Source organism: Equus asinus, chromosome 22, assembly GCF_041296235.1.
Source record: "Equus asinus isolate D_3611 breed Donkey chromosome 22, EquAss-T2T_v2, whole genome shotgun sequence".
In the NCBI taxonomy this organism is placed as follows: domain Eukaryota; kingdom Metazoa; phylum Chordata; class Mammalia; order Perissodactyla; family Equidae; genus Equus; species Equus asinus.
The window spans coordinates 38812192-38834550 of NC_091811.1; the positions used below are offsets into that span (position 1 = coordinate 38812192).

At 39.6% G+C, this 22359-nt stretch overlaps 1 protein-coding gene across 3 annotated transcripts in view; it reads right to left on the bottom strand.

Annotated features, from left to right (window-relative positions):
• TMTC1 (transmembrane O-mannosyltransferase targeting cadherins 1) overlaps nucleotides 1-22359 on the bottom strand; it is a 255029-nt gene that overhangs the window by 95118 nt on the left and 137552 nt on the right. For all 3 annotated transcript variants that reach the window (XM_044775283.2, XM_044775282.2, XM_014843846.3), the window contains one exon: nucleotides 17440-17629. In XM_044775283.2, coding sequence (XP_044631218.2) covers nucleotides 17440-17629 — 190 coding nt within the window. The remainder of the gene's footprint in view (nucleotides 1-17439; nucleotides 17630-22359) is intronic.

Below are 22359 nucleotides of genomic sequence, written 5' to 3' on the forward strand. Positions count from 1 at the left end.
AGTTTAATCTACACATGCTCTGTAAGTTGTTATTGCTCTAAGCTTCCATTTTTAATATTCGACTGTTTATCTATGAACTGTATACATATAAATCTTTCTGGAATGTAATACTGATAACCACTTTATCTTGTAACATATCTGTCATATTCATATACATACAGGTATTCACTCAGGAGGGTGGATTTGGAAAATCAAAATTGTGGTGTTGCTCTAAGAGATATGTTCATACACGTTGGGATCAAAGTTAGCTAGGTGGGCTCAGGAGAAAGGAGGAGCTGGGGGGAGCTACCGTCCAGGACCCCTGTCAAACACCCCTGGCTTCAGGGGAGGCCCTGTCCAGAGGAGGGTCAAAGGTCTACTAGGCAGGGCACCCGTGAGAACCAAGGAAAGAAAATGTCAGCAGAGCTCAGTCTTGTGCCTGGAGCCTGTCCAGGGAAGAGGGAGGAAGAGAGAGAGAGTCCACTGCTTAGCGGGTCTTGCATTGTGCTCACCACATCCAGCTCTCGGTGGCAAAATGGAGATAACACAAGTAATGCCACAGAATCCTAGGTCAAGAGCTATAACTTAATAAGGTGACCCAGCGCAGGAGGGAGGCAGGAATGATCAACCATATTTTATGCCCTCAGTAAGGATTCAATTAGAAACCAGGATGGATTTAACCATGCAAGTAAAGTCATGAGTAAATTTAGCTTTGATGAAGTGGGGGAAACAGAGAAGAAATTATGCATTTTCATAAATAGTTTTGTTCCTATGGAAATGTACATGCCGGGCAGAAGTAGTTTTGTACCCATGACTACTCCTCAAATATTTCTGTTAGGGAGATGTCCCTGTGTCAAAACCTTCCAAAGCAGGATGCTATAGACTTATTTTTTGTTAAGAAAGACACACGATATTTCACTTTTTCACACAGTGAGCACACTCACTGAAAAGGATGATTCATCTACCCACTAGGATTGTCACACAGAAGACAGTCCCTTCTTCCCTCTGTAATCTAAAATGAATAAGGAGAAGGAAACACAGAAATCCCACACAGTTTCACAGGGTAAAGATCCAGATATTTTAGAGCAGCAATCCTTAAAGTCAATAATTCATCATATTTTATGAAACAAATTGCACAGAAATGTTTTTTACTTCAAGGTTATGATATATGAATAATAAGAAATTTAGCAAGCTTGTCTCTTAAAGAAGTGAGCTTATCTCTTTTTTTTAAAAAAAGTGAGATTTACTTGTACACTTGAGCTTCTGGAAGGACTGCTATTAATAGTGGGTTTTGTTCCCGTTATCTGTCAATGTACTCATCCAAAATCAAAATATCTTCTATAATCAAAATACACTGCATCTCATTGGATAAGATTCACTTTCTTGCTTCTGAAACATATGGTGATGAAAGCTGGATGGATCACTTTGTTTCATCAGAAGTTGTTAAAAAGTGCTTTTTCCAAATAACTGGCATGATTAAATAATGCTCTTCCCTCACCTTTAACTGTGCATTCAAACAGCCTTCGTATCATAGCTTAAAAGGGCAAATTTAATGAACTAACGAATGCAGCAAAGGATGGAAACAAAGGCTCCCATGTTTTAAAATAGTATCAAATACTTGTAATTTTCCGACTTCAGACATTCAAACACCTGTTCTCATTGTTTCATTAGGACTGTTTTCTACCAAATAGCAACAGCATACATCTGAAAGTGTATCTAAGAGAGAAGCAGCTTAATACCATCTGTATGAAGCTTGACATAAAGATAAAAGTAAGAATTTGACCACATAATCCCTAATTGGGAGCCCTTTATTCCTTGGGAAATTTTTAACAAGGTAATAGAAAAAAATGTTTTAGATAGAAAAACAAAGAGTAAAAGCGTTTCTTCAGCAAGCCTTGGCATTGAGTTATTCCCAAGTGAAGACATTGTCATAGTGAGCACATTCTAAATCTACAACAGGCAGAAAACTAGAGTTTACTGGCCCAAGTCACCCAAATCAAAAGGGACTGCGGTGCCTTGGAATGGAGAGAATTTTCAAGGCAATGCCAGGGAGGCTGACATTAATAAATGTTATCCCCAATTAATCACTTTTTAATACCAAATGCCAGAGTCCTGGGTCACACACTGACTAAGCCAATTTGGCCATTTAAAGTTGTTAGGTCCTTCTGTAAATACTGGTGGCCTCCAACAATTACAGCCAGACGGGATACAAAAACGAAGGCATGTTTTGGATGAAATTCTGCCAAAAATGCCACCATTTACTAGCAAACAGTCACACAGTGGCTTATCACAAAGCTCAAGGAAGGCGTTTCCCTGTTCTCCAGCTCTCCTACAGGAGCCTTCCATGAAAGGAACTACATTCTGAAGCAAGAACAGCTCACTTTCTACTCACGTAACACACAGAGGACTGTGTCAAGTGCCTTCTTTTTAAATCGACAGCTAAGCAGGGGAAAAGGCGATTTTTAACTTTCTCCAGTTCCAAGGAAAACTGCATGTGGAGAGAGATATGCAGTGTCACTTTGGTCTTACTTTGGAAACTGCCGCTTCAAATATCGGTGAATCAGCTATTCTAGGTGATACCTGCTTCCCCAAACTATAACATTTTATGGATGGCCATGTAGTGTCCCTCACCCCATTAGGAGTCTTAGCAGTCACGGTCATCGTCTCAAATACCCACAAAGGCATTTCTAATTACAGCCTCACAACAATGGAAAACACGATTCCGTGGATCTGTTTCAAGATCTTACCTTTCACTTGCTGTTGACTGGCTGGAAACTCTAATTCTAAAAGAAATGGCTTCAAAGGAATTCTTCTTCAGGTGGTATTGCTAGTGGGATAATAGTATTAAAATTCTTTTGTTGATGTGGTGGTGGTCGCTGTTGTTCTTCAAGGTACAAACACGGCAGGCAGCAAAACGTTTAAATCCTGCCCAAGAATGGACTCTCAAAATTCACTTATCCACCCACCACGATATATGTAAGTCAATACTTTCCAAAGCACTGTGTTCCCAGAACACTGATCCTGCAAGAAGCCCCTAAAAAGGATTCCAGATTCAAATAAATTTGAGAAATGCCATTTACTATACATCTCATTTGGAAAGTCTCAAGGCTTAGAACACAGTAAAGAAATACGTTTAATTTTTTAAAACCTAGTATTTCTGAAATGCAGAATCTTTATTTAGAGTAACCTTACTTAAGGACCTGTGTGATGCTAGAACATATTTTGAGAAATGCTGGTATAAACTTCTCAAGCAGAATGAAGTTAAAAAGAAAAGTTTCCACCTTAGGAGTTTCTAGAACCTGTCCCCCAAAATCACCTCGCTGTCTGCCAAACAGAAAATTTTCCCTGCATCTCAGCTATAGCCTTCATGCTACAATGGAAACACATTTTCTGTTGTTTGTCCTTGATAGAGATGAAGAATAGCTGATCACCAGTTTCCATGTAAAAAAATCACTATATATTTAGAGAACTTTATTAAGTCATCCGTCTGTACCGTCTTGGCTCCAGCCGGGATAAGTCCTGAGAGCAGGAAGGTTTCTTGGCAGGTGAGAGGCATGTTTAGATGATATCGGTGTTTAGAAGGATAATTCTCTCAGAAGTGGGGGGACGGAATGGAAGTGGAAAAAACCACGCTCTCCAAGGCAGCTACCGAATTTTATTCTATCTTTATTCACCATACTTAGCATATTATTTGGAACCAGTGAGCGGTCAATAAATTAAATATCTAATATTTTATCTTATTGTTTTCCTCTTCAAAGGCACCGTCCTGTAGCTACATAGCCCCTACGAAGTTATTCTGCTTGTCCTAAATACTCTGACAGCTTTTAAGACCATTTTCCACTTTCATCACACAGCCATATACGTGGCTGCTAACTGTCACTGGTCATGTTGCTCAGACCCCTGGCCTCTGCCTATGAGAGACACAGAAAGTACAGGAGCATCCCGGTGCTATGGGACACTTATCCCCAAATCATTGGCTTTGTCAAAGTACTCTTGAAAACTTTCCCATCCTCAGCAATGGTAATATATGGTCAGTGATTATTCATTCATTCAACAAATATGTATCGTTGCTGTCTCTTTGTAGTCTCTGGGCATTCTGCTTGTAGGCAGCCATGTAAAAAACTTAGCAATCAATCACTTCCATCTCCTTTATATTTTCCAGGTACTATTCGGCTCCTTGTAATACATCAGTAAGCAAAACAGACAGCCCCCTCCCAAAAAAGAAAACTCCCTGCCCTTCCAGAGAGGGGGAAAAAAGAGAGAGAGACAGAGGATGATAAAGGGTAGTTGCAATATAAGGCGGGCAAGAAGTGGGTTGCAATTCTAGACATGGTGGACCAGGTAGGCCTTGTTGAGAAGGTGGCAATTAAGCAAAGACTTGCAGGAGATGAAGGAGCCAGGCATAGTGCTCATTTCATAGTAGGCCATGAGTTCACAGGATAATGGGGTGGGGCGGGGCCAGAGCACGCAGAACCGTTTAGGCCATTATGAAGGTTATGACTTTTACTTTGAGAGAAATAAGGAGCCACTGGAAGATTTTAAGCAGAAGAGGGAGATGATTTGACTTACTCTTCTAACGAATCATTCTGGTCGCTGTGTTGAGAAGAGACTGGACCACTGTCACAAGGGTAGAACTGGGGAGACTAACTGGGTGACTATGGCAATAATCCAGGTGAGAGACGACAATGGCTCGGCACAGGGGGATAGCAGTGAAGGTGGAGAGACGTGGTCAGACTCTAGACACATTTTGAAAGCAGAGCTGGCAGGATTTATTGGTGGATTGGGTAGGAAATTAAAAAAAGAGAGGAAACAAAGAAACCCCAAGAATTTTGGCTTGGGCCACTAGGAGAACGCACTAAGATGGAAAACACTGTCAGGGAAACAATGAATGGGTAAGTTCAGGGGTTAAATTTCAGAACGCTGAGCTTGAGACATCAAGTAGAAATGCATTTACATAGCACTCTCCTTTCTGAACCACCCCAGGTACCATATATATTATTTCATTTATTCTTATTATACTCCAGGTGAGAAAGAATTTTGAAGACTTTATTGTTAACATTTTGATATTTAATAATTTAGATATATAAATATTAAAGCTCATATTACAAACTTGCTTTTTTTCTAATACTCTATTCTGCCTCTTTAGGCAAAGCCTGTATAAAAAATAAAGAATTTTAAATTTTTTGTGGGGGGGGGTGTGATTCTCCCCAGGTTGTATTTATTAAAATTGCCACCCCTTTATAGGCTCTCTGGGCATAGAGCTCATTGTGAACCACTTGAAAAATCTGGTGATCAGGCACGTCCGTCTCCTTCGTATTTTCCAGCACAATAAGAAATTCCCAATGGGCTTTCTGTTCAGAAGGAGCTATTTTAGCTGCTTTTATCTCTGGAGTCCTAATTACACATTTCATGGTTTTCTTAGAATAAGATGGGAAAAGCTGTGCTCTTTTAAACAGAAATTTCATGTTTCAAATGGAAATAGAAAGGCCAGAATGGCTCCAGGAGTTACAAAGATGTCTTTTGACCTTTTTCAAGAGTTTAAAAACAATCGAGTATTTTCAGGCTAAGTGGTGATGAGCTGCTTTTATGAGAGTATGAGTCATTAAGTTAAGAGAAATAAAAAGTGTTAAAAAGTAAGATTATCACTCAAAAGGTGTCAATTATTCTGAGTAAAAGCAAATAATAAGATACACTATGAAATCTTGCTGAGAATCATAAAACATACAATCATGAAAAAGAAAGAACGCTGTTACTGATGTCTGAAAACTCCTTTTGCCATTATGCAACTATCTAATTCTTCTGTTAATAAATCCACTGGGTCTTCCAACCATGGTATAAACCTCAGAGGGGTGGGTATCATTTTCTTATTAAAGAGTGTGACTCGTGAAAATGAAATTGCCCTGTGAAGGCAAAAAATAAAACAAATCCATTTAATCATGTGGAAAAACTCCAACCAGGCTTAAATTAAAAGCCAAACAGAACACCAGGTACAATTGAATTGTGTATTACATACAAGAGGAGGAAGAAGGATTTGTCTAAGGTTCAGATCTAGCACAGGGAGAAGGACTTCACAGGTACTCTATTAATAATGGACAAAAAGAAACGCCTCAGGAAGATTTTGCTCAAGGGTCGCTGATTTTCAGGTAGCCACTGAATAAAAAATTGCATTTCTAGTGTCTCTTTTGTTCCAACACTCACCACTGAGCGGAATGGAGAAATCCACCAATGATAGTAAGAGGTTTTCAGAACAACAAAAATAAAAGAAAATGATTCCTTTCTTCTATCTTGCCTATTTTGCTAATTTCAAATACCTTTAAAGACATCTATAATATTTCTATAGTTTGGAGGTTTAGGTGATAACTCCAATGTTTGTTTGTAAATAAGTCACTGATATTTGTCACTATTTTCTTCACTTTTTTACTAACAGTAGTTTTATGTTAGGATTCTGCCCTTCTGTTACACTTGAATATACCTACTTCCAAACTCCAATATGCTTAAGCATTAAAAACCTGAAAATATGTTACTACCACTAGCTCTCAGGTCAAGAATTTAACCCCTGTTATCTAGGGTGGGGAATAAAGAGAGGTTGCAGTGGGGGTAGGATTAATCTTCAGCAGCATTACAAATATTTTTTGATCATGTAAAGCATGATTGCATATTGAAATATATAAAATCAAAATAGGCAGTCAACTGGATTATGTTTTTTCAAGTCTGTTATTCCTCCAGAATGGAAAACAGGAGCCCTTATTGTGCTCTTGACTTTGAGCTGTGACAATTTCATGATGATGGTGATAATAATGATGATGACACAAAGACTACAAAGATAGCTGACAGGTACTCAAGGCTTCCCACGTGCTGGCTGCTGTGATGAGTGTCTCACATGGCTTGCCCTGGTTCAACCTCATAACGACCGTACACTATGGTATGAGAACAAGGCCGAATGAGCTGAGCTCAGAGCTGATAAGTGGCAGGGCCTGGACTCGCACCCAGGTCAGTGCTAATCATTCCAGTCCACAGCCTCCTCTCCTCCTACCACCCAGACTTGATCTGGAACCTAGGGCAATGCTCCCCCACACGTACACTACAGTTACCTCCAACAGGGAGGGAACTGGCTTCCACTTGAGGCTGGTGGTCATGAACTTAAAGTAGACCACCAAATGACATTATAGTGACAGAACATAAGTCACAATTTGTATCACATATAGCAAAGCATTGACATAAAAGCAATGGATCTTCAAATATGTTCCATCTTAAAAAGAGGTAGAAACCTAACTTCTCTGTTTTCCAACACTGCATCTGATGAAGCAGTAAGTTCATTTTCCAACTCTCATCAGTAAAACGATAAAAACAAAAATCTCAGTTTTGAAGCATGGCCTAAGGGCCAAAGTTGAATACAGCTACTGACCTGGAAAACTGTGAGCCAAGTAGCAGGACGCTGTCACCATAGGTAAAGAGGTGACAGGTGGAGAAGTCAGCTGAGAGCAGTGATAAGAGGCTGGATCAGCTGGGCTGGTTGAAGCCGGGACTGAGAGGATCCCAGACCATAGCTGCTCCCATGGCACTGGTGGTCATGGGGAAGACATCATCAGGGCCTCTTCTATCAGTGACTACAATGGTCCCAAAGCAGGGCAAACTGGTTGTAAATGGACTAGCAAGCTTGGACCTGTAAGTGTATGAGGAGAATTTTCATGCACCGAGAATAGAAAATAGAGAATGCGGTGCTTGCAGAGAATGGGAACTGAAAAGAGAAATGTAGGCCAGGAGGAAAAAGAAAAATCAGCATCGGCATAGAACCATTCACCATTAAAGGCAATCTTCACTCCCCAAGTTCAATTTTATTTTACCATTTGCTATAGTAAAACTTGATGCTTATTTTACCAGGTTTCATAAAGACTATTTTGGAATTTAAAAGATGTACTCCATAGTGATCCATATGCCACAATAATACCATAACCTATTATCTGGCTGAGCTAAATGCAAAATAATTTCCAGAAATCTGAAATCACATTCAGTTCAACCATAAGGGTCTACAGTAGTACAGCGTCCTATCCACGGGTCAGCTAATTTATGCTACAATGGTGGAGCTCAATAGTTGAATAGCTGTGTATGACCAGCAAAGCTGCAAATATTTACTATCTGGTTCTGTGCAAAAAAAAAAAAAAAAGTTTGCCATCTCCTGTTCTATCCCCTTGTCCTGTATTTATTCCCTAAGCTGCTCCAAGTCCTTTTTGGAATGAGGTAAGAATGTCAATGAACAAATAATCACTTTCCAAGAGTGGCTCTCATTCTAGTTTTACCTCCTCGTTGAGATGCACGGGGGTTTTAATGAAAGAGAGACCTAAGGCTGGCAGTTTCTGTTTGTCCATCAGACATCTGGCTGCTCTTTTGTTGAGTATATTGATGCGGGTTGTGATCCGGACCAGCAGGGAGGTTAGTCGAGAGCAAGGCTGAGAACAGGCATGAAGGGAGATCTCTGAGACGAAGGCAGCCACCTCCCTAATGGAGGCAGTACACGTATCATCCCCACCCCTCCCCTCCATTTCCAGCAAGTTGTCACTGGTAGACACCTCCATTGGTCAGGCTGCAGATTCATCCCCACGCAGACCTGAGAATTTGGCTTGTTTTCTAGGGCACAGAGAGGTGGCCTACGATTTGTGGTTTCAAGGGAATGATGTGGAAGACTACCTGTGGATAGACAGACTGGTACACAACTGTGACCCCTACTAAAAATGAAAAAAACAAACCTTTAGGGATGGCCCCATGGCCGAGTGGTTAAGTTCACGAGCTCTGCTTCGGTGGCCCAGGGGTTCACTGGTTCAAATCCTGAGCACAGAGATGCCACCGCTCATCAAGCCATGCTGAGGCGGCATCCCACATGCCACAACTAGAAGGACTCACAACTAAAAATACACAACTATGTACCGGGGGGCTTTGGGGAGAAAAAGGAAAACCAAAATCTTTAAAAAAAAAAAAAAAACCAACCTTTAAAGCCCCATACTTGGGGGAGGGGACCTCCACTGTAATATCCATTCTCAAAAGACATCTCATTGTTGAGGTCGTTATTAGGAAAGTCAGGTAAAATTAGTAAAAATCATTAACCCTTCTCTTTTTCCCTCAAGTTTTACTTTTACAGATATTCCACAAGATTATAAAAGGTATAAAACATCTTAATATCTCAAGACATCCTGTGAGTATGTAATAAAGAACCAATGCCAAATAAATTACTCTTAAATATAATTCAGTGGTGCTTCCTCTGTAAGGCAGGGAAATCACATTAGAAGACATGGGAAAAGGGCAACTATAAAGAGCAGGACCAACAGTATCAACTCCTCTAAACAATCCAAATGAGACCGGCTACTTTCCACTTTTTATTGCAAGTCAACAATCTGACAGACAGTCTGTAAGAGTCATCAACCAAATCCCAAGTACCTTTTTAGCCTGTGGTTTTCCCGGTAGATACATATTCACTATTCTCCGAAAAGAATGGAATAATCAGCCTTCATGGCTTAAATACTCTTCATCTCTACTGTATGTACATTCCAACAGAGTGATTATCCTCATCACAAAGAGTGACAGCAAATTAGTTCACTTTAAAATTCACTGTTGGGGCCAGCCCAGTAGCACAGGGGTTAAGTTCGCACGTTCCGCTCTGGTGGCCCAGGATTCCCCAGTCCGGATACCAAGTGCAGACCTACATGTTTCTTGTCAAGCCATGCTGTGGCAGGCATCCCACATATAAAGTAGAGGAAGATGGGCATGGATGTTAGCTCAGGGCCAGTCTTCCTCAGCAAAAAGAGGAGGATTCGTGGCAGATGTTAGCTCAGGGCTAATCTTTCTCAAAATAAAATAAAAATTCATTGTTAAAAAAATTCAATCCAATAATGAATTTCTAGATTGTTCCCTACATTATGTGATATAAGATCAAATTTATTTCTAGTGAATAAAGGGTGTGAATAGGAGGAGAAAATGAAGGAGCAGCACAGAAAGACACAATTCTACATTTAACTTCTCAAAGATGCAAGTGAGCTCTTCTATGATAAATAATAAACTACTCATTGAAGTCTTAAATTTCTTATGCCATGAAAATGGGACAAACTGGAAACAATCTCTAAATTCATCCTGCAGTGATTTCTAGAGACAGGAAAGTCTTAGATGCTGTGTCCTAGTTCTTTCACTCAAGCCTGGATAAGATCTTGTCAAAAGTCAAACATCCATTCTTTGAGTTGCTTTCCTCCAGGGACACTCCAACTGGATGTGGAAGTGGCCTGGAGGAGCCTGCAATTTATAATGGTGTCTAACTTACTTTTACAAAAAAGAATTTGTTTTCGTTTTCAGTAAGTGTAAAAATGTACAAGAACAAATGTTCAAAGGAGGCCTACGGAGGATGGGATTTGAGGAGTGGGCAAGGACTGAAAAATAACACACCTGCTGTTTTACTTTTTACACGTGTTAATTTGTAGCTTTGTAAGGTCAAAATAATTTCCAGAAGAATTCAAGTAAGTGTAAATGCAACTGTAACAGGATAGATTATGTCCCCCTCTTCCAGTGCCCTGGTTGATAACAAGGTCGGATGACAGAAGAAGGTTTTGGTAAATTGGAGGAGAAACAAAGATTGTAGGCACATATATTGCCCCAAGATTATGGCCCCTCAAAAAAGGTTAATATTAGCAAAAGAAAGATGTGTATGTCTTTTGTAGATCCTTTATTAACTCTAAGGCTGCCCTTTTCTTTGAATCCCCACCTCCTACCCTCCACAGACACACACATAAGCATGTAAATTCTTGGAAGGACCTGAATTTTTTCCCCAGTCTTGTTCCCCTCCATGGCCTGGCCATATCAACAAGAAAACCAGACACAACCACCTGACTGCCAAGAGAGCCAGAAGCCAAGAGGAAGAAGCATTGGCAGGAGTGGGGAAAAGTAGGCAGAGGCTTAAAAGACCTAGGTTTGATCCTGTACCCACACACACACACACACACACACTCCACCATCTCTTTGACATCATTTCAGCTGTCTCTACCCTTGGCCCACTCTGCGTCAGCCACGTCAGTTTCAGTTTCCTTACTGTTCTGTGAACACCCCTGTACTTCTCTGTCTTAGGGTCTTAGCATCTGCTTTCCTTATACCTGAAATACTCTTCTCCAATAGTCATGTGCTCACTCCTTCACTTCCTTCATGTCTGCTGAAATGTCCTAACACCTGTGAGGCCAGCCCTGACCTCTTCACAGCCCTTATCAACACTTGGTCTATAACAACACATTTTAAGTGTTGAAGTGTAAGCGCCACGTAGACAAGACCTTCATTTATTCACTGTTCTAGTCCCAGCCATTAACAGCAGGCACTCACACAAAATTAGAGCATAAAAGAGGAAGGAGCAGTGAGGCTAAAGGCAACATAGTCTCCCCTGAATACAAACCAGAGTGGCTTTTGTATGACTGAGAATCAATCAAAGGGGAAAATAAAAGAAATATTTTCCATGATTCCATGGACTCAATGTCTATACTTGTTTATCCAATAATTTTTTTTCCTGACAATGTATTGTATGGTCTCACTATCTCAAAATTTAAGGACTTAGCCAGGGATTACAAAATAATTTCAATCCAACACTTACCAATATAGTACATATACCATTTGGAAATATTCTAGGTGAACAGAGCTGTATTTATTTTGCTGACATTATGACAAACATTTCATCTACTCGTCCTTTTTAGCACAGAAGAAGGTCCATAAAGCAGGACCTCTATTTTCACAAAAGCTTAATCCTACTTGTTTATTGTCTTGGAGTCAGAACCCTGAAGATTAAGTCCTTAGTAACTAATCATCTCACAGAAAACACAGGGCTGTCCCCACTGCCAGAGGTTTCTAACTAGCAGCAAAATCTGACTTTTGAGACCTTCTAGTGTTTAAGCAGATCAAGAACAGAGAGGCAAGGCCACACAAACATGAGTTTGACGCCAAACCTCCGTCTCCAAACTCTGAAAGAAAACAAATGTAGAAAGCGCAAGTGGCCTCCAGGAATTGCCAAGGCTTTAGTTAATCTTTGCAAAGGATTTTCAAGATGAAAGCCACTACAGCAAAGCTAAATTTTCCTATCACCACAACTGGAATGCTTTGCTAATTCTTTCCCTGACGCATTAAAGTGATTTTGGAGCAAACTCCATGAAAGAAAAGGATTAACAGCCTTCCAGGGAGGAAGTTTCCATTCATTCATCATGTTATTAAAGACACTCTGGGGAGGGCCAAGGTTTGCCCATGAGCAGGGTCGGCTGCCATCATGAAGGTCCATATTTAACACACCTGATGAAGATGACAGCCTGTGGGGACTCCCCACTCCCTTTAACTAGTTGGGAGGGAGTCAAGAAACACTTGTAGTGACATACCAATCCAGTGCTCTACTGCACTGCAGATCAATTACAATACAGCAGGCATGCCCAACCATGAGCGAAGGCCAGATCCTAATAAAACAAACATCATACTGACCCCCAAACATTTCATACTGCTATTGAGTACAGTCCTTGTATAGGCTTTAGATAATTTACCAAAAAACAGTTTCTGCATACCAAAATCTAATTGAGCAGAGAAACTAACTTTCTATAGTTTTATTCATTAGATGACACATCCTGAGTGGCAAACAATAAAATGTAGGTAATAAATATTGGACACAGCAAGCTCTTGAGGCTAGAAATAAGGAAGGGAACGAAATAGAAAAAAGTAATCTCTGTCCTCATGGGGCTTACCTCCTAGCCGGAGGAAACAGGCGTTGCATAAAATTACCAAATGATATAGCATTTTAGAAACTTGAAGTATAGTGAAGAAAAGTTAAAAAGTGAAAGGGAGATAAAAAGTAGAGTGGAAAGTATGTGATTGTATTTTAAATAGGGTAGTTATGGTAGGTCTTACCAAGAAAAAGAAATTTGAGCTTAAGTTTATGTAACTCATTGGCATGCCAGAGTCTCTTGAGGATGGTTAGTCATATCATTCTCCCTTCATAAAATTGATTTACAAAAAGATTAATGAGAAGATTACTTTAAAATAAGCTGTTTGGGGAAAGGAATGGTTTCTTCAAAAAATGGTGCAGAGACAACTGGATAACCACATGCAAAAGAATGAAGTTGGACTTCTACTCTATGCCATATAGAAAAATTAACTCAAAATGGATCAACGACCTAAATAAAAGCTAAAACTATAAAACTCTTCAAAGAAAACGTAGTCGTAAATCTTCATGACTTGGATTTGGCAATGGATTATTAGATTTGACACCAAAATCAATGAACAACAAAATACAAAAATAAATTGGGCTTCGGGGCTGGCCCCGTGGCCGAGTGGTTAAGTTCGCGCGCTCCGCTGCAGGCGGCCCAGTGTTTCGTTGGTTCGAATCCTGGGCGCGGACATGGCACTGCTCATCAGACCATGCTGAGGCAGCGTCCCACATGCCACAACTAGAAGGACCCACAATGAAGAATATACAACTATGTACCGGGGGGCTTTGGGGAGAAAAAGGAAAAATAAAATCTTAAAAAAAAAATTTAAAAAAAAAAATAAATAAATAAATAAATTGGGCTTCATTAAATTAAAAACTTCTGTGCATTAAAGGACAATATCAAGAATATGAAAAGATAACACAAAGAATGGGGAAAAATAGTTTAAAATCATCTATCTGTTCGGCATTTAATATCCTAAATACATAAAGAACTCTTATAACTCAACAACAAAAAAGACAACCTAATTAAAAAATGAGAAAAGGACTTTTGAATAGACATTTCTCCAAAGAAAACATACAGATGGCCAATAAGCATATGAAAAGACGTTCAGCACTGGTTGTCAAGGAAACGCAAATCAAAATCACAATGAGATACTTCTTCACACCCACTAGGATGGCTTTAAACAAAATAATGAAAAATAATAAGTGTTGGCAAAAATGTAAGGAAATGGAATCCTTTGTACATTCCCGGTAGGAATGTAAAATGGTGCAGCCACTGTGGAAAATAGTTCTTCAAAAAGTTAAACATACAATTACCATATGACTCAGCAATTTCACTCCTAGGTATATACCCAAAAGAAATGAAAACATATGTCCATGCAGAGACTTTTACAATAATGTGTATAGTAGCATTATTCATAACAGCCAAAAGGTGGAAACAACCCAATGTCCATCAATGAATGAATGGATAAACAGTTGTGGTATATACATCCAATGGAATAGTATTCAGCCATAAAAAGGAACGAAGTATTGATACATGCTACAACTTGGGAGAACTTCAAAAATATTATGCTACGTGAAAGAACTCAGACACTAAAAGCCATATAATTCCTTTTATATAATATATGCAGAGTAGGCAAATCCATAGAGACAGAAGGCAGATTAAAGGTTATCAGCAAGTGGGGGAGGGAAGAGGCAGGAGTGATGACTTATTGGTTAGGAGGTGTTTTTATGAGGTGATGAAAAAGCTTTGAAATTAGACAGAACTGGTAGCTACACAACATTGTGAACACACTAAGTACCACTAAATTGTACACTTTAAAATAGTCAATTGTATGTTTGTGAATTTCACTTCAATAAAAAAAGCTTTAATCATTCAAAAATTTTTTTCATCAAATTTTCAGGATCACATATTGTGTTTTATATTCAAATTTCAGTTCGGTATTCATTCCAGCCTTTAATCTATTTGTAACACTTAATCTTTTTTTAATAAATTTTTATTGAGATGCAGTTCACATACAAAAGAATCCACCCATTTTACGTGTACATTTTGGTGAGTTTTCATAAATGTGTATAGTTCCGCAACCACCACCACAATCAAATTTTTAAAAGCATTAAATACCTCAAAAAGTTCCCTCAGGTGTCTTTACAGTCAATCTCCATCCCCACATGTTGTCTGTCACTATAATGCTGCCTTTTCTAGAATTTCATATGAATGGAATCACACAGTGTATAGTCTTCTGTCTGCCTTCTCTCACTTAGCACACTGTGACTCAGTTTCATCTATGCTGTTTTATGTACCAGTAGTTTCCTCCTTTAAATTTCTGAATAATTTACCACGTTAAGTTTTTCCATTTACAAGTTGAGGTCATTAGTTGTTTCCATTTTCCAGCTACGATGAATAAAGCTTCTATAAACATTTACATACAAGACTTGTGTGTGGACGTAAGTTTCTATCTCTCTTCAGTAGATACTGAGGAATATAAATACTTTTTTCTGTTTAGCTTTTTAAGAAACTACAGAATTTTTCCAAAGTGGCTGAGCCATTTTCCATTCCCAGCAGCAATGTCTGAGGCTTCCAGTTGCTTCACAATTCTGGCCAACACCTCCTATTGTGAATCTTTAATTACAGTCATTCTAGCAAGTGTGTAGTAGTATCTCCTTGTGGCTGTAATTTGAATTACCCTAATGCCTAATGATGCTGAGCATCTTTTCATGTGTTTATTAACCTTCCTATATCTTCTTTTGTGAAGTGTCTATTTAAATCTTTTGCCCATTTTTAATGTTATTCGTCTTCTTATGATTGAGTGTTAATAGCTCTTTAAATATCCCAGATACAAGTCCTTTGCAGATATATGTTTTGCAAATATTTTCTCCCAACTTGTGGCTGGCCTCTCAAATTAATTAAAATTACCTTTTGATGAGCAAAATTTTTAATCTTGATGATATCTAATATACCAATTTTTTCTTACATAATTTGTACTTCCTGTGTCTCTACGAAATCTTTTCTTAACCCAAGTTCACAAAGCTTTTCTCCTGTTTTCTTTTGGAATTTTTTGTGTTATTTAATGTTTTTATGTAGTTATATAGAATTAACTTCTAAGTGTACAGTATGAGGTAAGCGTCAATGTACACTTTTTCCTTATAGATATTCCATTATTTCAGTATCTTTTTAAAAAAGACTATCCTTTCTCCATTGAATTACCTTGGCAACTTTGTGAAAAATCAATTGATGACGTAAGTGTGAGTTTGGCTCTGGAATCTCAATTCTACTCCATCTTCTATTGACTATTTTTTTCCCTGAGTTTGGATCTCTCTCTCTTGTTTCTTTACCTGTCCATTCTGATTAAAAACTAGGCATTGTATGTCATAACACTGTAGTGACTCTGATTCTATTTGGTTCTTTTGAAATTTGCTCGCTTTCCTGTTTTAATATATGATGAACTTGCCTAGACTCAAACTGAAAAATCTGTTTCTCTGCAGAGAGCTGAAATTTTTGCTCAGCGTTTTTTTTTCTTTTGCCTGGATCTCTGGGGATCTCTCTCGCGTCTGCATAGTTTCATAATCAGCCAATGATTTGAACTGAGGCTATATATAGACAACTCAAGTCAGCGATGCTTCCATCCTCTGCCGCGGGACCTATGTGTGGGTTGAAGAATTTCTTCAAACTTGCAACAAATAAGTCTCCCCAGGCTTTCAGTTTTGCTTGTGTTCCCTAGAAAACCCCAAGGGCACATGTTGCTCCTTAGCAGTCAGCCATGAATGCGTGGACAGTATGTTATCTCAGCCCTTCAATAGCACTCTTGCTTCCAAAATCTTCCCCCTTAAATTTCTCGCTGCTCTGCTGCTCTTCTGGACCAAATCAGCCATGTCTAGCCAGTAAACCTGTGGGCTTTTACCACCAGATCTGGGCGGATGGTAAGAGCTTCAGGTAGGAAGCATCTTACCCAATGCAGTAGCAGTTTTTCACAACTAAACATTTTCAAGTTCTTTGCTCTCTTTCATCATTTGTGAAATGGTTACATTTAATAATTTTTTCCAGTTTCACACTTCTACCATGTTTTTTTTTTTTTTTTGGACTGAGAATAAGCTAACCAACTCAGGCAGGCAGTCGCTAGTGGAAGTAGAGTCTTAACCATATTTTAAGCACTTGTGAATATATTATCATTATTTCATTTATCATTACATGAAAACAAATTACTTTAAAAATTAGCCAACTACAGCAGAAAACAACTTCTTGTTTGCAAAGATGAACTTCAGCTCCAATTTCTACAGGGTTGACAGAAACAGTAAAAGAAATCATATAATTAAGGTGGCCATGGTCTGTAACTCCACTAAGGTCTTTAAAATATATATTACCTATCAGGAAATTTTTTTTTTTTGAGGAAGATTAGCCCTGAGCTAACTACTGCCAGTCCTCCTCTGTTTTTGCTGAGGAAGACTGGCCCTAAGCTAACATCCACGCACATCTTCCTCTATTTTATCTGTGGGATGCCTACCACAGCATGGTGTGCCAAGCGGTGCCATGTCCACACCCGGGATCTGAACCAGCAAACCCCGGGCTGCCGAGAAGTGGAACGTGTGAACTTAACCGCTGCGCCACCGGGCCAGCCCCCATCAGGAAAATTTTAAATAAAGTTTTTTAGACAAAAGAGTAGGTTCAATTTAGACCCAGACCTCCTGTTGGAAAAAAAGCATTATTGAGTATAGAGTATCTCTTTTCAAACGCAGACAGTTCATTTGACTTTTAAGAAAATTACCTTGAAGGCTGCTAAACAATGAAGGCTCAATAAGGTCATCACAACTGCCAGAAGGATGGTGGCTAAGTTCCGCACGTCCCATATGGTCTCGACCAGAGGGATGCTGCCGACCTGCCAGTCATAGCACAGGGTAACAGGTGCAAGCAGAAGCCACACGTTGAAGGCCAAGAGGTAGGAATAGGTGAGGAATCTACAAAGAAAAGAAGAACCACTGAAACACAACTCAAGATCCATGACACTTTGCAAACATTCCTTCATCATGTTTCTATTAAATAGCATTTCTATTCTGTCAATCTTATCTTACAGGAAAAGACAAGTAAGATGGAAAACCATTCATTCGTTTAGTCATTAAATTGATCATTTTGGAATGTATCTACTGGCTCTAGTCACTGTGGTAGGTGCTGGTATTTCAATGGTGAACTATGTCAGTTTCCATGAGGTAGATTTAAAAATGATCATATAAATAAATACATGACAACCTAAGATAAATGCTATGAAGGAAAAGCGTGATGAAAGTATATGCCAGAAATGTTGCCCTGTTGCCACATGCAAAAGAATGAAAGTAGACCACTATCTTATACCATACACAACAATTAACTCAAAGTAGATTAAAGACTCGACTGTAAGACCCGAAATCATAAAACTCGTAGAAGAAAACATAGGCAGTATGCTCTTGAACATCAGTCGTAGTGGTGTCATTTTGAATACCATGACTCCCTAGGCAAGGGAAACCAAAGAAAAAATATACAAGTGGGACTACATCAAACTTAAAAGCTTCTGCACAGGAAAGGAAATCATCAAAAAAATGAAAAGATGATCTAAAAATTGGGAAAAGATATTTGAAATCATATATTGGATAAGGGGTTAATATCCAAAATAAACAAAGAACTCATACAACTCAACAACTAAAAAAACAAATAAACCCATCAAAAACTGGGCAGAGGATCTGAACACATATTTTTCCAAAGAAGATATACAGATGGCCAACAGGCACATGAAAAGATGTTCAACATCATTAATTATTATGGAAATGCAAATGAAAACCACAATGAGATATCACCTTACGCCCGTCAGAATGGCTATTATTAAAAAGACAAGAAATAACAAGTGCTGGAGAGGATGTGGAGAAAAGGGGAACCCCCGTATACTGCTGGTGGGAATGTAAACTGGTGCAGCCACTCTGGAAAACAGTATAGAGGTTCCTCGAAAAATTAAAAATAGAACTACCATATGATCTAGCCACTCCACTACTGGATATTTATCCAAAGAATATGAAATCAATAATTCAAAAAGATATATGCACCCCTATGTTCACTGTAGCATTATTTACAATAGCCAAGACATGAAAGCAACCTAAGTGTCCATCAAGGGATGAATGGATAAAGACGTGGTATGTATATACAGTGGAATACTACTCAGCCATAAAAAAGAGATGAAATCTTACCATTTGTGATAACATGGATGGACCTTCAGGGTATTATGCTAAGTGAAATAAGTCAGAGAGAGAAAGACAAATGATTTCACTCATAAGTAGAAGATAAAACAACAACAGAGACACACATAAATACAGAGAACAGATGGGTGGTTACTAGAGGGAAAAAGGGGTAAGGGGAGGACAAAAGTGGTAAATGGGTTCTCTTTTTTAATGCAGCAGCAAAACCAAAATGAATTATTTACCAATTTTCTATCATGAATTCTGCTAACAGGAGGAAAGCCACTAGAATATCTTGCCAACAAAATGGAATATATGGCATGGACAGCCAGGAGTTCAGCTTGATCAAATGAGTCATGTATTTTCATTGATAAGTCAGAAAAGTCTGAAGAGGTTTCACATGCAAATACGTGAAAGGGACAGGGAGGATGTAGCTGAGGGAGGAAGGGTCATGATGCAAATGGCACCTAATGAAACTGTATGGCTCTTTAAAGCTAAATCTTCATTTTTATCAAGAAAAAATAAGACATTTTTAAGTGCAAAAATATACATAGATTCTGTGCTCTGCCTTTGAAAATACCTTTTCAGCTAAGAAATAACATGAGCCTAACATATTCCCTTGTCCTAGAAAGATGCCTACGACAGGTACATATGAAAAAATCATGCACAGCAAGCAGAAACGTACAGTACTTGCTTGTTTTATATAAAAATGTTACTGCTCAAAGGATCCTTCTTTTTCTTTCATCTACAAAATCCTCCACCGTTTCATAAATACAGGACATTGGGGCCTCTGTACACACATTGTGTCCTCTCAGGACGGGCATCAGCTAACACTGTCAATATTAGTCAACACACAGCCTCCGTGCAAACCACCTTTACACCATCATGGAGCACCAACCCTGCCCTGACTCTACCTCTGTCTGAGTTTTAGTATCTGTCCTGTCCTGCCCCTAGGCTGTCCCCTATGTTCATCCTCACAATTCCTAAATTACCATTGATGGGTCGCCACAGCCTCACTGTGTGCCAGCAATGACAGGCCTTTGCAGGCATAACCTGCTTATTATCATCATTACCATCTTCTTCCCCTGCCTATCACCTCCTCCAGGACTAGCCAAAGAAAGCCACTTCCCGTGTGATCCTCCTCAGTAGACAGGCGCCCCTCACTGGGAGTCAATGAACCTTGAATAATGACCATGTATTTTTCTAGATGCTGAAGAGTAATAAGATCTAGCCCCCATCCTCCAAAAGGGCAGTTCACAGCATTGGTGGTGAGAACACGTACACACATTACATGGTTGTGTAATAGTGAAATAAAAACAACATCAAATTTCAATGGAGTTCTAAGAAATGACAGATTAATGAAAAATGGAGGATTAAGGAATGACCTCGTAAAATCTACACAGAATTTAACTAGGTGAAAAGATGGCAGATAGAGAGTTCAGGCAAGGCTAAAAAATAAAAATAGCTTCAATTGTATAGGAGCATGACACTTTCTGAGAACAGTTAAGACTATGGGTCATATGAGGGTACAGAATTTAAAACATGCAATATAAAAAAATAATAAAATGACTTCTGCTATAATGTCTGAAATGAAAAATACAGCATCAAGCATTGGTGAGGGATGTGGAGAAACGGGAACTTTGAAGCATTAGTGTTAACTGATTAAACCACTGTGGAGAAGTGTAGGCAGTTTCATGAAAGCAGAGTAAATGCAATTTCATGACCTACTCCTGTTTATGCCCAACAGCGTTGCACTGCATACCTATGTTTACCAAAAGACATCACAAGATTGTTCATGGCAGCACTAATCTTAACAGCTCCAAACTGGAAACAACCCAGATGTCCATCTACAATAAAATGGATACATAGATTGTAGTATATCCATTCAACGGAAATCTCTTCAGCAAGGAGAATGAATGCAACAACATGGATGAATGTCATCATGGTAATGTGGATCAAAAACAAGACACAAAAGAAAAGGAAATCAAGGAAAACCATCTATAGGCAAGGATGGGGTGAGTGGAAGCAGGATCTGATCCCCAGGACACAAGGCTGGGCAGAAAGTCCCAAGACAATCCCCGTCGAAGGTCCACCACCCTCATCTCCTTGCTCCTCCACGGCCACAGAGGAGAAGGTGCCAGACAATGCTGTGGCCCTGCCTTGGGGCATTCCAGGGCCAAGGCTCATCACCAGCACGGAACACTTGCTGCTTCAGCACCTGGGAATAGAGATGTTGGGACCATTTCCAAACAGTTATGAAAAAGGAAAAGAGATCCAAGGACTCTCTGGTCAACTTCTCTTTGCGTTTTGTTTTTAAAGTTCGTCTGGCTTATAAGGACTGAGGGTATAATTAAACCAGCTCAATTAAGGGTAGGGTTATTTTAAAAATTCCCACAAGCATCTGATGACAGGAAGTTAAGAGTGAAACCAGGCTTCTTAGGAACCAAACCCAGCAGCTACAACAAAGGAAGGTAGCACCTTCTCTGGGCTGTGGGTTGTCTTCACAGCTGCCCTGCTTCTCTCTGTATTTGCTCCTTTTCCCAGCTCTGTTCACGGGCTTCTCATCCATGCTTTTCATAACTGAGGCGGGAATGTGGGTCACTGGGGCTGCCCCAGCCTCTCCTCTTCTCTTGTATTCACACACCTGTCACTTCTGTCTTCCCGGCCAATTGCGTCACTCTCAGATTTCAAATTCCTGAGAGCAGCACCTCAGTGGTTCCCCTCATCTTTGCGAATCAATTCTCACAGGTCGCTGAACTCCCACTCCTCCTCATCCTTCAGGTCCAACATAGATACCACTTCCTCTGACAAGCCTTCACCGGCCTAGCTCCCTCCCTAGGCCAGGCTGGTGTCCCTCTGATGTGCTCCCGCAGCCTCGGGGTCACACACTGCCCTGTCCTGCCTGTCTTCACACCAAAACAGAAGCTCCTCGAGGACAGGGCTGTGTCTTGTGCTTAGTTATCTCCCAAGCACCCAGCTCATTAAATGGATGAATCTTTTGGGTTTTAAGAAATTAGACTGACATTAAAAGAATGCTTAAAAACCTGGAAATATTTGAATTTTATACTTTTCTTTTGGCCTGGCCTGAGGCAACCATGCATTTTTCTATAGTCCAATAAAAGACACTGGCTAGGTTTCCAGTTGTCCAGGAATGTAGCTGAAGGGCGCAGATGGAAGAGTCTGCTTTGCGGCCCCCACCCTCTCCCAGCACCTAGTGCCATGCTAGTTCGTGGCACGCTGTCAAACAGTGAGGAGTGTACGAGTAAGACACTCCCCCTCACGTCGTACAGCATCATTATAAAGCTATGCTTGGCTTACTTTTTCTTACTTTGCATTAAACTGCAATGAAACAGTTGAAATGAGTACTCTTGTTACCATGGGTAAACTATAAAGTGAATCCGAAATGTCATTAAGTCTCTCTGACCTTTTTAATGTGCCATTGATACAGCTATCTTATTAACAGAGACAGCTTCGTCAGAGTAGAAAAA